This window comes from Nyctibius grandis, chromosome 5 (assembly GCF_013368605.1).
Source record: "Nyctibius grandis isolate bNycGra1 chromosome 5, bNycGra1.pri, whole genome shotgun sequence".
Lineage (NCBI taxonomy): Eukaryota > Metazoa > Chordata > Aves > Nyctibiiformes > Nyctibiidae > Nyctibius > Nyctibius grandis.
The window spans coordinates 73,938,418-73,953,781 of NC_090662.1; the positions used below are offsets into that span (position 1 = coordinate 73,938,418).

General features: G+C 42.1%; 1 protein-coding gene across 2 annotated transcripts in view; it reads left to right on the forward strand.

The window, feature by feature from the left end:
- Window positions 1–4,376, forward strand: part of LOC137663717 (kell blood group glycoprotein homolog) — a 28,618-nt gene extending 24,242 nt beyond the window's left edge. For both annotated transcript variants that reach the window (XM_068401211.1, XM_068401212.1), the window contains 4 exons: window positions 29–96; window positions 329–486; window positions 1,330–1,425; window positions 2,714–4,376. In XM_068401211.1, the coding sequence (XP_068257312.1) occupies window positions 29–96; window positions 329–486; window positions 1,330–1,425; window positions 2,714–2,890 (499 nt within the window). In that variant the 3' untranslated portion in view covers window positions 2,891–4,376. The remainder of the gene's footprint in view (window positions 1–28; window positions 97–328; window positions 487–1,329; window positions 1,426–2,713) is intronic.
- The last annotated feature ends 10,988 nt before the right edge of the window (window positions 4,377–15,364 follow it).

Below are 15,364 nucleotides of genomic sequence, written 5' to 3' on the forward strand. Positions count from 1 at the left end.
AAGCACTCTTTTAATGTTTATTTTTCAGTGCTGTGAACTTTGGAGCCATTGGGTTCTTCATGGCGCATGAACTTCTTCACACATTCTATGGTTATGGTGAGTACTGGCTGTGGTGTCTTTGTTTACTCTTCTAGATCCCCACTGGTATTTTCCCTCAGAGGATCTTAAATCCTGGTCCCTATATCAATGTATACATATATTATCAAGGTAGATGAAGCTAACCCCTTCCAGGTCATGCTGACTACTAAGAAGACTCAGTGATTAATGTGAGAAATTTAGGTAAATGCCAGAAACAGGTTTACTGTCTAGGATTTTTTTTTCCCCACAGTGCTGCCTGGGGGCTGTGCTACGTGCAACAGGAGTGCACTACAGAAATCTCTAGACTGCTTAGTTGAACAGTATGAAAGCTATGATTTTAAGGTCAATGGTACTTTTACACTGTTGGAGAATACAGCTGACACTGGAGGGCTCGCCATCGCTTACCAGGTATTGCAGTCTACTTACTTCTCTAATCTCATAGTTTCACCACACAACTCAACCACCATGTCACAAGATTGCTCTGCTGCATCCCTGTCCTACATGCTGCTCCAGTTCCAGATTTCTTGCCTGCCTGTGCCAGTGCAGCATGTACCCTGAGTGTGCTCTGCTATTCCAGACATGGGTTCCTCACAAAGCTTTGCTCATAACCTCACTCCTTCCATGTAAGACCACTTCTCCCCTTCACCAGTTCTGTGGTGGGCCTTTTTTTACTTCCCCATTTATGTCATGCATACAAACGCATGTTATTATTTATACATTTATAATAAGCTGAGACATGAACCAGAATTCTGTGTGGTGGTAAAATGACACCATAATGACATTTTCAGCAATACTTTAGAGAGAATTTTTTATTTCCTCATGCAGTAGCTCAGCAGTTTAATTTACTGAGTGTAGAGTGCTCTGAGATCTCTAGATCTCAGATGGAACTTGTTACATTCTTTCATGAAGAATGTTGGGAGGTAGGAAGTCTTTTAATTTTTATTCAAATATTTGTGACTTTCTTTGAAAGCAATTTTCATTCTTTCATCATACAGTCACCACATCTTTTATGACAATGTGTGTGTGGTAGTGTCCGAAATGGGAAGCAAACGAGTTATGTTGTTATTCTCCCATCTTAAGAGTTATTAGGGGCATGGCCAGCAGCAGGGAGCCTCAGAGTGAGGAGAGAGAGATACAAACTTACTAATTCCTTAAATATATATTAGATTGATGTATTTCATTATCAGAAAACATAGTTTTGGGACACTGTCTGAAGGGACATTTATTATTATTAATTTTCTCTCTCCACAGGCCTATAAGAATTGGCTGAAAAAGCACAAAGAAGAGAAGGATTTACCCAAGATTGGACTTTCACACGACCAGCTTTTCTACCTCAGTTTTGCTCATGTAATGAATTCTAGGCTAGTCATATGTTTCTCTCACTATTGTCTTCCACGTTATTACAATTTGTCTTTCTCAATATTCAATCACTTTCCCCCCTCTTCACAGAAATGGGAATGAATGATGTTTCTGGGAGATCCAGAATCTTGTTTAGATAGCTAAAATTCACATATAGGACCCCTAATGCATTACGGATCTCAAAGCTAACAAAAGGCCTGTCTGCAAATGTATCTTTTACAAAGCCCTGAAATCTACCAAAATTAAGTTGTAGCAGACCAGTTGTGTCAGGGAAAGCATGTTTCATTGCGAGCTTCTGAGTACTTGTTTGCTGTTGTGAGCAATCTTACACATGGAATGTGGAATTTTACTGGAAAACGCCCATACTTCTCCATCTCTTCCTTCACCCGCCTCTTTGTCATGGTGAATAAGTAGATGTCATGTCATTCTGAGTGACTGACAGTGAAAAAAGACTTTAGAACGTTATATAGAGATAAAGAACTAGAAGAACACGCACACATAGTTTGAGATTTCTGTGGTAACCTGGTTTAAAGATTTGTGCATAGTAGTGCAGTTGAGTTCCTCGTGATAGGTTATGGGATTTCTTTGCTCAGAAAAGTCACACCCTTATAAGTCACTGTAATTGTGCAAAGGGAAAAGTTTTGTGAATATATTGACATTAGGTTAGAGCAACGTATGGAAAAGCAGTTCTGAAATCACAGATTATTGGGTCTTGGTGGCAAGATTTGCATTTCAGAGGCTATCTGGCAGCTATTGCATCATTTGTCAATGAGTAAACACTGTAATCACAAGAGTGAAGACTTGGATTGCCGGTTTAACCCCAGTAAAGTCACATAACCTTCACCCAAACCTCTTGAGTAGTAATGGGATGTTGTGTAAGTGCTCTCCTTTCTTAATGAGCACTCACTGCTTTTGCTTAAGAAGCTGAATCTAGACACTGAGATTACATCTATACCATTATTTTAGATGGAGTCCAAGGTTGCATGAACCTAAACTTCAAGGTGGTCTAAATTCCCTGTGTTCTGGACTACGCAGTGTAGAAAAAGAGCAGATGGCTTGTCAGATAGGGAAATTGGGACAGAGAAGTTTAGGGAAAGAGAAAACAGTCAGAAATTGTGGTGATGAAGGGAAAGATCTGAACGTTGTTGGCACCCATGTGTGTTTCTTTGTTTACTCCAGCAGCCTCAGTCATGTGTGCAGAGGCATGAAGAGCCTTCAGTCTTGTTCACATGAAGATTTTCAACCAAACTGACTTTTCTATTTTGCTTCCTTTCAGACAATGTGTGGACACCAGGATCCTGAGAAACTACAGTCTTCCCTGAACACAGATCCGCACAGTCCCTTGCCACTTCGTGTCTGTGGGCCTGTCAGCAATAGCCAGGACTTTGCCAAGCACTTCCACTGTTCCAGTGGATCCCCAATGAACCCAGACAACAAGTGCCACATCTGGTAATCTGAATGGAAAAAGAGGAAGAGAGAGATGACCCCAGGGAGAGGAAGGCCTGACCCATGAAAGTATGACCATCTTCTCAGGGCTCCTAGGGTGACATGGTGCTCTTATTCACTCCTCTACCTTCCTTTTCTTGTTATCCTTTCCTCAGCAGTTGATGGCAGCAAAATTCTTAAACTCAACTCATAAGGGAAGAGGGTCTCCTCTTACTGCTCTCAGCACTCTCTCCCAGATGCGACAACTATGGAGTTTAGCAAGTCCCAAGGTAGTAAGATGACTACCCAGTCTCTAATAGGCAACAACTTCTGTGGAGTTGTAAACAGAAGGACTGTTACATTATTAGTCCCTTTGTTCGGTACGTTTCCCTGTCTACTCCAGCAGCCTCACAGTCATGTTGAATGGACAGGGCAATAAGCTGGAGGTCTAAGACTTGTTCATATAAGATTGGCTCTTAGGGAGCTCCTATGGGTTACTGTGCAAACCACACATGTAAGTTACCAGAAAGGGAAGAATCCTCTTCTCTTCTTCTGCCAATAAATGGACGTAGGTAGTAGGAAAGGCTCTGGTTCCAGCTTCTAGGCTGAAAGGTACGTTACTTAATAACGAAGGTTACTGAAGGCCTTCCCTGTTCTGTTTTTGTTTCATCAGCAAAACTCCTGAGAAACAAAAAAGGAAAGAGGAAAGCATCCCCATTGGTGGGACAGAGATTGGGAACTGAGAACAGATTCTCTTTCTTCCTTCTTTCTTTTCCAACAAGATTCTTCTTTTTTAGTCTCTATTTAGGGTTGAGGATGTGGTTGAGGGTGGAGTATGGGACAGTCACAAGGGTTTCTAGAAGTCTCTGAAGACTGAGCAATTAAAATTCCAAGAACTTCTCTGGATCCTGAACCTAGTTCTCTCATCCCTAGAAGTTCTCTCATCCCTAGAAGTTCTCTCATCCCTACATTTGTAAATATTTACCATCCAAACAGAGAAGTAGAGCTGCTGTAGGATTTTACTTTCTACTTGAAATTGAATTTTAGGTATTAATTTACTTTAGAGGAAAAAAAGAGTAAGAAGTAATGTATTTTAGGGTAGCAGGAGAAGTGCTTAAAGCACATTCTCAATAGCAACCCTATAATTACATCAATTTCAAGTTCTGATAATTAGAAAATTTATACCAATATTCTAAAATTTACCAAAGTTAATAAGTATACAAAATACTCCTACCTTCTGCATACTCTTCAAACTGTTCTTGATTAGGGGAGCATTTTTATTTTACTTATTATATTGGCTGCCTGAGGATTATTTGTGGAATAGGTGCTGGGAAGTGGAAACATCTCTTTTCAATGTAAGTATTGTAAAAATTGTGAAAACCCTAATAACTGTGTTAATCCTTTCCAAGTACTGACCAATGCAGCAAAATATTTTCCAAGAACAGACTGTTCAGTGATTTTGTTTTCATTAATTAACTAAAATATTAATAAAGTGTTTGCTTCAGAAAAAAAAATTACTTTGATTCTAAACTCTTTATGACCGGGCCAGTTTCTTTGTTCTGTATTTGCATAGCATAACTGGAGTTCCTAGCTGAACTTCACAAGTAATAAATAATAAATACCTTGAAATAGTTTGATTTACTTACCTATCATAAAAAAACACCCAGGTTTGGCTTGTGCTTATCTTTACCGTTTAAAGTGTATACTCTTCCTCCACTCATTTAATCAATTTTGTCCTAACAGTGTGTCCAGATAGTCTTTCTTTTAGATGCTAATAGCAATTAGCATTGTACCAGACCGTGTCTGTAATACAGAAGTTATTTCAGTGCACTAAGACTACTTGGCTTCTTTGTTTATAATGTCAAGAAAAAGTAAAAGCTATTGACAGTCTGCATTCTGAAGAGTCTTTAACTTTTCTTGTATCTATCTTGTTAAGTGTATGGGGGGACAGTTGCCTCGAATATGCAATTTTTTCTTGTTCTTACAATGTGTGATGAATTTATGAATATTCTGTTTAAAAGACAGGGTCATCCTTGAAGTTGGTGAGTTGAATCAATTCTTGTTTATTACTAACTATGATGTTTTTACACAAAGAACATATGAGAACTGTAGGAAGGGAGGTCTGGCTTAGAAAAAAATTGCATGATTCTTGGACTGAGAATTGATTGTGTTTCTCGAGGAGAGAAGGAAACACTTTCAATATGTGTATAAGGTCCCCGCCCTTGTCCTCCTCAGTGTTGCAAGTTCCCTGGGATGTGGTTGGTGAAGAGAAGCCATGCTGCCTAGTAGGTGATCATGAAACACAGGTAGATGTTCGAATTGTTATAATCCATGACCATAGAAATTATTTCATGGTTTATGTCACACATAAAAAAAAGAGCACAATGCTGCCAATGTTCAGGGAAAGAGCCAGATCCAACAGCAGATCCTTCACCGCTGAATTCCTCAGTCTCTGTGAGTCCTCGTGCTGCACCATGTCGATCACCTCCATTCCTTGCCCGGTTGATGAGGCCACAAATATTTCCTCCATTTGCTCCCAGCCTGTAATAGGGGTGGGTGGGGACAACATAAGCTTTCTTGTTCTCTTCTTTCATACTTGGATCCTTTTCACCTCTGCTTCCCTCCCTCTTTTCTCTCCCTGCTTTCTAAACTTTCAGCCCTTACTGTGTGTCCATTTTCTCCTTCATATTAAACAGCTTTTCATTCATACCCCTTCCCACTCTCTGCTTCCCTTGTCCTTTTCTTGTTTCTATTCTTCTTCATTCAGTATATATTCTACTATGTTCACCCTTCCCATAGCATCCTCATAATTCCCCAGTGTGGTTTCTTGATGTGTATGGATATAAGTGTGCAAACCTGGCCTAAACTTCTATCCCTTTGCCCTGCTAAGTGTATGCAATTGCAAGCAGGGTAGTAAGTGGTCATCCAGGAAGGGGAGACCATCATTATTGCTATTTTACATGGGCAACCAAGGTACAGAGAAGCAAGGCACTGGAAGAACTGGGGACTGTGGTTTGACACTGGCAGGACTTTTTCTTTTCCCTTCTTTTCTCAACACAATATTTCCCATCCTCTTGTTGTAAGTGTGTCTTTCTTCCATTGATTTTCTCTTCCCTCATTTTCTCACTCATGAATTTGGCCAATTTCTCTGCTTATTTATCAACACACTTCCTCCCTGACTGTTGCCTATCTTGCTTTCTCTCTTCCCATGCTAGCTCTAATTCTCAGACTTGTTCTCCCTGAATTGCTGCACTTTGAATGTTTCCTGGGTATGCTGTGTGCTCTGACAATGTCTTTCTTCCTCAATTTCATTGCTGCATGACAGATAAATAGGAGAAAATTGTCCAGCAGAGCAAAGAGACAGAAGGAGGGAAAAAGGAAAGAGAAGCATGGCTCAGACACTCCCCAGGAAACAGTACTTGAATGGTCAGAGTGTCACAAGCTCTTATTTTTTTTTTAAAGAGGGACCTATTGTCAGGTTGAGAGGAACTGATCACTTCAGAAAAGGTGCCAGATCTTAAAGTGAGCCACAGCTTCAAAGATAGCAGATCAGGGTCGGAAGCCATTGCTTTGCAGTGCACAGACAGTCAGTTTTTATCAAGAATTAAGGGCAGTGATTACCGACTTGCCACAAGGCAATTTAAACTGTTTTAGATATTGTTCTCTCAAGCAGTAGTCTGATTTTTAGAGGGAGTTGTGTGTTAGGAACACTTGCTTTTTATTGCAGGTAGGATCTTCTAAGAATTTATCTTCTCCTTAAAAAGCTTTTATTCTTGCCTCTAAAATTCTTACAGGAATTCTGGCTTCCTGGTTCCACCACACTCAGAGGAAGCTTGGCTTAGAGCAAAGTGCCTGCTTCCTTATGGCTCTATTTTGAGAAACCACTGGTTTCTGGGCAAAGAACTTTACTGTTAGACTACATCCCTTCGAGTAATAGTAGGAGAGGTGCCATGAGAAAGACTGCAACCACAGAGGCAAATGTGACTGTCTCCCAAAATGAATATCAGAACATTGTACAAGACAAGCACAGAGCACAATGAAATATTCATATAAGTGCATTGCTTATATGAATAAGAAAGTTCTTGCCTGAAAAAAGCCTTTTGAAATATTTTATTTTTGAAACCACTTTCTCCTCACTCTCCATACTTTGCATCTTCTTCCTTTTCTCCTTTGCTATATTTTTCTGTTATAAGAGTTATTCCAGATTCATTCTTTAATCTTTTCAGGGCCATGACTGCAGTAATAGGCCTTAATGGCCCTTACCAGCCTCAACTGGAGCTTTCACCTCTCTCCTCTACCCATGGGTCCAGGAGCTTCATTTAAGCTCAGGCCTGGGTCTCCAGTCTCTATTTGTGGTCTGTTGCAATTATACCTATCTCCAGCTCCATCACAGCTGTGCCTGGCCATGGACCCTGTTATTCTGGATCTTGACCTACAAATTGACTTCCTGTTTTGACCTTGAATATGCCTTATCACTATGGACTTGCCTGGCAGTCATGGGAATGTTGTCTGACCCTGGTTTCTTTAATTGTATCTGATCCAGACCCTGGCTTGCTGACTTTTATTGCTGGCTTGACTTTGAGTCCATGATTATGGACTTACACTATGTTCTGTATTCTTGACAGAATAACTGCCTATCCCTATCTATAACTACCTAACTACCACCCCCAGGCCTGACTTGCTTGCCTTGCTCTGGGCCCTGGATGACGAGGCCCCGGCCCTGCCAGCCTTGGTGAGCAGACACTTGTCTGCTGGCTCCCTGTACCTTAGAAAGCAGATGGAACTCGCTGCTCCTTGAAAGTTAACTTGGGCTTTCTTGAGAACTGAGGTGATGCCATTGAGCTGGGCCCCACTGAGCAGGTTCTATGATCCTTTCTGAGGGACCAGCCTGGCACTGGGTGCTGCCCCCAGGATTCTGAGTGAAGTCCCCTGCCCTCCTGGCTGCCCAGCCTCTGGTGCTCCCCAGGGGTGGCCTGGATCTTTCTTTTCAAGTCCACCGAGCCCCCAAAGCTCCTCATGGGCAATCCGATCCACACCCCCCTCCCCTTACCCAGGCTTTAAGCCCCTCATATGCCCTGCCCATTTTCCAGTTTCTCATACCTTTCCTGTCTCTTTACCCTTGCAAATTTCCCTGTGGCATCCTATAGCAATTAAATCACTCTATGGCATGTCCATTCTGAACCCAGATCTCCGTAGGGTGTGAGAGAGACCTGCTGAGAGGGGAGGATGCAGTCAGGGCCATGAGAGAACTGAGAGGCCTTAATGGCCCTGACCAGCCTGAACTTGTGCCTCCTCCCACAACCTCTGGTATGTTTAAGTGTAGGGCTGAGCAGTCACTGGACTGTGTCTGACCCTTGTTACCACCACTGCGTCTGAACCTGACACTGACTGGTGTTCCTACTTGAACTCAGACCTGTCTTATCCTCGTGGACTTCCCTGGTGATATCTTCTCTGACCCTGGCTACCGTCCCCAGGTTGTCCTGCTCAGGGCTGTGGGGACTGGGCCCTGGCAGGTGAGGCCCCTGCCCTGCTGGCATTGTTATCTCTCACTTGCTGGCTCCCTGTTCCTTAGGGACCATCTGAGCCCCACTGCCCCTTGAAACATATCTTTTCACAGAATCGCAGAATCACAGAATGTTAGGGATTGGAAGGGACCTCAAAAGATCATCTAGTCCAATCCCCCTGCTGGAGCAGGATTACCTTTTCATTCCTCTTCTGCTTTTGTCTTTGCAAAAACAAGCTTCTGTGTCCACACCCCATCTCATTTTCTGCCCTTATTTGCTCTCCAATCCTCCTCTTTCTCATCCTCTCACTACAACCCATCCTCTCACCTGCTGACGGACTGTTTTCCTCCTGCTGTGCATTCTTGGCTGTGTGAATCATGGTCTGGCTTTTCAATGGTATGAAGGCATTAGAGAAGACTGCGCAGTAAGTGGCTGGGAACATAGCCATCAGATAGATGGCAAATCCCAGGGAAACTATCAGGGCTGGATTACCCCCCATCGAATTCTCCTGTCCAGCACAAGACAATTTTGCTCCTCACTCCTTTTCAGCTAATGGAGTCAGGATTTCTCTAGCACGACAGTCTTACTTGGGGCACATTGTGATGTCACTGGGCTCTTCTGATATACAAAGGTGTCGTACGCTGTTAGGCAGAAACACTGTGGACTTTGTGTCATAGGTAGCTAACATCACCCTAAAGCATGAAAAGAGTGTGAAAGCTTTTGGGAATCAATAAGAGTATGTCTCTGCTCAAAGTTAAAAAGAAATAGAATGAAAGGGATACGATCATAACAATAGGACACCACCCGATGTGAAAAATCACACTTAATCCTGAACATTTCTGTAGCTCCCCCTTACAAATAATTCTTATAAGTAACTGACTGAAACTGGACAAAAAATGTTTTATAAGACTGGTGCAAGTGGAGGGGAAAGGAAAATGTAATGACTTTCCCACTTCAGTGCTTAACCAACTATTAGTATTTTGTACTGTTTGGCTCACACAGCCTCTGTGAATAGAAATAAATTTTAAAAAAAACAAGAGTAGAATGACAACCACGGGTTTTTAAACGTCCTCTAGATGGTGATCTAACACCACCAATGCAGAAAGAGCTCGTCTTACAAAGCACCTGTTCTACAGGGGAAAAAAAAAAATCTCATATCTTATTAACCCTTGCCATTCACTTTACCAGACCAAATTGCCCACTCTAATTGAGTCTCTGTCCAGACTACATTTTAGGACTCTGATGGTGACTTTCCACCATGTATCCTGGGAGACAATTTTCTAACCATTTCAAACTCACATTTAACACCAACTATCACTTGCTGTACTAAATCTTCCACGTTTCCTGAATTTGCATATAGTTTTATGTTGCCATTGGCTTTTCCTTTTCCTTTGTTTTTTTTTCCCTTTCTTTTGTACTATTAAGTATGGTATTTTTATTCAAGATCTTCATGTTTTTTCCAAGTTGCCCAAAAACCTGTCTGGAGTTTAGGCAGGTCAGGAATTTATCTTGTCAAATCAAGACAATTATTATCCCAGGCCTATGAAAGTCACGACAGCAGTTAGCACATGCAGGATATATACACTCTGATTTATAGACACTGAGATTTCTACACCAGGTGGTGGTCTGGGGTCGTCTTCAACTTGCTGTCCAAAACATTAAAGGATTTTTTCCTAGCCATTTCTTCAAAAGATTTTACACTCAGGCCAGAAAGTGCTGATTAGAACCAGACTTCAGGAACTTAGAAGATCAGTTTTTCAGAAATATTCGTTAAGTTGAATAGTTGAATATTACATCGCTGTATAAATTTTTTATATGCTATCTCCTACTGAATGGTGTGCAGTAAGGAGCAAGATCAATATACCAGGTATCAGTAGCTATGTACTCTAACACAGGAGAAGGGCAGAATTTTCAACAAATCTGAAGGCAGAGAGCATTGGACAGAGTAAGAGGGAGTGGGACTGGAACGTGGAATTTTCAGTCCTGTAGCATGACTAGTAAAGCAACTTCAAGGGGGATGTTCCCTCCAGAGATCTCTGGATCTGAAGGAATCTGTACCCATTTTGGTGCAAGATTGTATATCAAAGGTGTTCTGCATTCCTTACAGGGAATGTGGAATACTTTCAAGTTCTCACCTGCACCTCTGAAATTCTTTATTTAACCAAAGTAAGTAAGTAAATAGATGCCAGATATGGAAACTCATACTACTACTGAGGTCATGGTGACATATTCATTCTGGCCTAAGTCCGTGATCCTGCCTCAGAAAGGGATCCTTCCACAGGATGCTTGCTCCTACATCTTTTCCTGTGCTGACACTACTGTTGGTGTGGTTCAGTTAGTGAGGCATATTAGGTGACAAAACCATTTTAAGTACAGGTTTTATTAGGTCACTTTTCTAATGGGTGAGTTTTGGATCCAGTTAACTGTGCTGTCATGTAAATGCGTCTGTGGCTAGGCAGTAGAAACAAGTGATTGTGGCGGGACAGAGTAAGGCTAGACTACCCTTTACTGAGTGCTGGACACTACAATTTCAACAGAAGCTGTGGCCTGAAAAAGAGACAGAGTGACCATGCAATCCTTGCTTGAGTTCAAAGAGTTCTGACTCTTCTTTCATTTGTCGTTATATATGTTCACTAACAAAGTATGTGTGTAATGAAAACAGGAAGGGGATGTACTGACATGAAATGTGATATGAGAAAGATTTAAGCTAATAGCAGAGCTCCTTAAACACATCTCCATGGCTGAAGAGTTCATAAAATCAAAATGCAACATTCTTTTTTAAAAGAAAGAAAAAAGATGAAGAACAGAACCAGACTGTCTAGCAAATGGGTTTTTACTCAGTGTGGCTGACAGTAGTAGGATATTCAGCTGACTGTCTCCGACCTTGTATGCATATTTCTCTGGATGTTCCTTGTTACAGAGTTTTGCATGTGTGGGTGCATGTATGTGTGAAAACTTGAATTTGTATGCAAGAATTAAAGTAATATTGACTTTTTTTTCCACTTCATCTTTACATCTTCCACATTCACTTCATGGTCACACTCAAAGAGTTGCGGTCAACAACTCGATGTCCAAGTGGAGACCAGTGACAAGTGGCGTTCCTCAAGGGTCGGTAATAATGGGGCAGGTGCTCTTTAACATCTTTGTTGGCGACATGGACAGTGGGATTGAGTGCTCCCTCAGCAAGTTTGCCGACGACACCAAGCTGTGTGATGCGGTTGACATGCTGGAGGGGAGGGATGCCATCCAGAGGGGCTTTGACAGGCTTGAGAGCTGGGCCCGTGCAAACCGCATGAAGTTCAACAAGGCCAAGTGCAAGGTCCTGCATGTGGGTCAGGGCAATCCCAAGCATAAATATGGGCTGGGCAGAGAATGGATTGAGAGCAGCCCTGAGGAGAAGGATTTGGGGGTGATGGTTGATGAGAAGCTCAACGTGAGCCGGCAATGTGTGCTTGCAGCGCAGAAGGCCAACCATATCCTGGGCTGCATCAAAAGAAACACAGCCAGCAGGTCGACGGAGGTGACTCTGCCCCTCTACTCTGCTCTCGAGAGACCCCACCTGGAGTACTGTGTTCAGCTCTGGGGCCCCCAACATAAGAAGGACATGGAGCTGCTGAAACGAGTCCAGAGGAGGGCCACAAAGATGATCAGAGGGCTGGAGCATCTCTCCTATGGAGAGAGGCTGAGAGAGTTGGGCTTGTTCAGCCTGGAGAAGAGAAGGCTCTGGGGAGACCTTATAGCAGCCTTCCAGTACCTGAAGGAGGCCTACAGGAAAGCTGGAGAGGGACTTTGTACAAGGGTATGTAGTGATAGGACAAGGGGTATCAGTTTTAAACTGAAAGAGGGTGGATTTAGATTAAATATTAGGAAGAAATTCTTTACTGTGAGGGTGGTGAGACACTGGAACAGGTTGCCCAGAGAAGTTGTGGATACCCGCTCCCTGGCAGTGTTTAAGGCCAGATTGGATGAGGCTTTGAGCAACCTGGTTTAGTGGAAGGTGTCCCTGCTCATGGCAGTGGGGTTGGAACTAGGTGATCTTTAAGGTCCCTTCCAACCAAAACCATTCTATGATTCTGTGATCTTTACTCCCAGAATTAAATCACACTTTGTCAGCATTGCCACCCCATGTGGAGGCAAAGATTGCTCTATATTATACAAATCTATCTTCAATAGATTAATTAAACTGATTTTTTAAAAAAGTTGTTGAATCTTGTGCCTACGTTGGACATATTTTGAACTGAGTCTTTTTGTGCTTGGGGTCCCCTGGCCTGCACACTGGTAGGTTAACAACACTTCCTGCTTCTGAAGAGGAATGACTTCCAAAGGACTGCCCTTGGATTCCTCTGAAGTCGGGGCTCCAAGGTAGAAAACAACAGCGGATATGAATTCCTATGCCCATACAGTGGATACAGAGTGGTGGGCAATGAGAAGCCTATGAGAGAAATTAATAAATTGAAACAATTGGATAAATCAAAGTCATGGCAATAATTTATCTTTCTAGGGATTTTGACTCAATATTTCACGTTTTCCTCTCTTAGGTAATTCTCCAACATGACCCAGTGTGAGGGGCAAAGACAATCGAAATATCCAAGCCAGTACATCACATTGGCCACTGCTCTCAGATTGGCATGGGGGAGGGGGATAAGACAAACTAGTTAATGTATGCTTTCTCCCTCCTCAGGTTGAAAGAGCTGGTGCATGAAATCTAGTAAAGCAGCTCTCCGGTCCAGTGAAGCACAGGACAATTGGCAGCACCAGGAAGGTTATCACTGTCTGCATCAGATGACTCTCCTATGTGAGGTCAAAACCCTATTGGATTTGTAATGAGGAGGTGGAGGAGGCTAAAAAGTCATTCCCGAGATGGAGCAGTGAGGGCCTTGAGGCAAAAAGGAGCCAATGGAGGGAAGAAAGGAAATCGACCGAAAGATCATAATCAGTGAATTTCTGCATCCTACCCCAAGGCTGTATTCCTCAGAGAACAGGATAGTGCCAGGCAACTAAAGGCACACCCACCGGCTGATTTTGATGCCATGATCAGAAAACAGATAGAGATAGAGAACTTGGGGATGTTTCAGTCTGTAATGGGGGACTCCAGAACGTGACTCGGATCCCCTTGGGAGTGTCCAGAACTACAAAAGCTAGGGAATAGGGCAGAGGTGAATGGTACAAGCAGAACTGTGTGAAGATCCCAGAACAGAAATAAGTGGAGAGATACAGGGCAGGACAGAGGGAACTGGCAGAGGTTTTTTGGGACCATAGGGTGGGAATGACTGGGCAGCTGCAAGACAGGAATGATAGATATTGGAAGTTCTGGGTTTGAGATTAATGAACTGCTGCAAATCAGACTACACACAGTTGTGAGTGGAGGCATGTGGTGAAGTGACTGCAGGTAGTTCTATATTATGGCTACTGATATGGTGCTGCAGGGAGTCAAAAAGTGCACTGCAAATTCTGAGAAACTAGTTCCCCTCTGGCAGACAGTTAGTTCTTTTCATTTTTCTGTCATGCTTATTATCAGAATGATAATCAGTCTGCTGGGATCTGTTTTTCATGACTGTCACATGCATTACACAGCAAGGCACTCTCCCTCTTTGCTTCTCATGCAGAATTCACAGTTTCTAAGATCATCAGTACATAGAAAACTTAGAAAGATGAGTGAAAAAGAGCAGAAGCCTGTCTGGGGTTTCAAAATGTGGCCATTTTTCACCATTAATATTGGATCCTGAAAATGAAAATATCTTGGTTCTTCTAACAGCAAATACCAGCAGTCAGGTGGTATCATCCCATGCAAGAGATGAAGACAACATCCTTATCCCAGAGGTTTCATCTGTCTCATCATGACACAGCAACAAGAAATTAAAAGCTCCTGAGCTGGGAGTGGTGATGACAATGGCTGATGATTATTTAAAGAAGCAGTGCGAATTGGATTTCCACTGAATCATGGGCTGTATTGCCACTTTCTCTTCTCATTCTCTGTTTGTGCCATTTCTGTTTTCATCTGCTCTTGCCTTGATTGCTATTAATTATTTAAAAAAAACAACAGTGGAAGCATATGCAAGTTACATAGTGTGAATTTTGGAAAAGGAAATCAGACTGTATGCAGAACTTCAGACTTGGGTCTGCCTCTTACAGTGATAGCAACTTTGGAAGTTATAGAGCATTTATAATATGTGCTGAAGAAAAGTAGTTTGCAGGTTATGGAAGATGCTAAGTCAAAAGTGACTTGGGGACTTAGAAATACATTCAAAAGGTATCCAGATAATTGGACTTAGGATTTTACATGCCTTAAGGCAAACGGTGGGCTGTAGGGCCCTAAGCCATCTCAGTGAAATGTATATGCTTAGTTGTTAGTTGTTCAAACTTGTATTAAACCTAGTCTTCTTTAACAGCAAGAGAAAGAGTCACCTCCAGGAGGCAATCCTTCAACCAGCTCAAAGAGCTGTGCTAGGACAGGATAAATTTATACACTAGCTCAGACTTAACTAATTTTTAAATATCTAGATTTAAGTGAGATAAGCACCCCTGCTTGTAATTTTGAGGCAAGTGAATTCAGATAAATCAGACTACTCCACTGCCAGGCCCCTTCTTTTAAATGCATGAAGAACCTGGTGCCTTCACTGTCAGCAGAGGAGCCAGCAGTAGCTTAGGGAGAAGCAGCTTTAACTGTTGAAGTGCCTTTCTGTCTGGCCTGTCAAGCCTCACATCGTTTATCCAAATATCTTTATGGCAATCATCAACCACCTCCCTATGTATTCAATAAATGTTGGAAACCCCTTTACAACAGTCTTTTTACATTTGTTTTAAAGCATTCTTATGTTTTTTCTCTAATTTACTTCAGGCTACCCTGGATAAATTTAGACACAAGATAAAACATAAATGACTTCAAAAGAGTTTCAACTTCTTATACTTACTAGGTCAGAAAGTCACAGTTGTTAAGCAAGTTCTTAAGAAAATTAATAAACTGTCTATCTTTAAGATGATAAGAAACACAACATGGG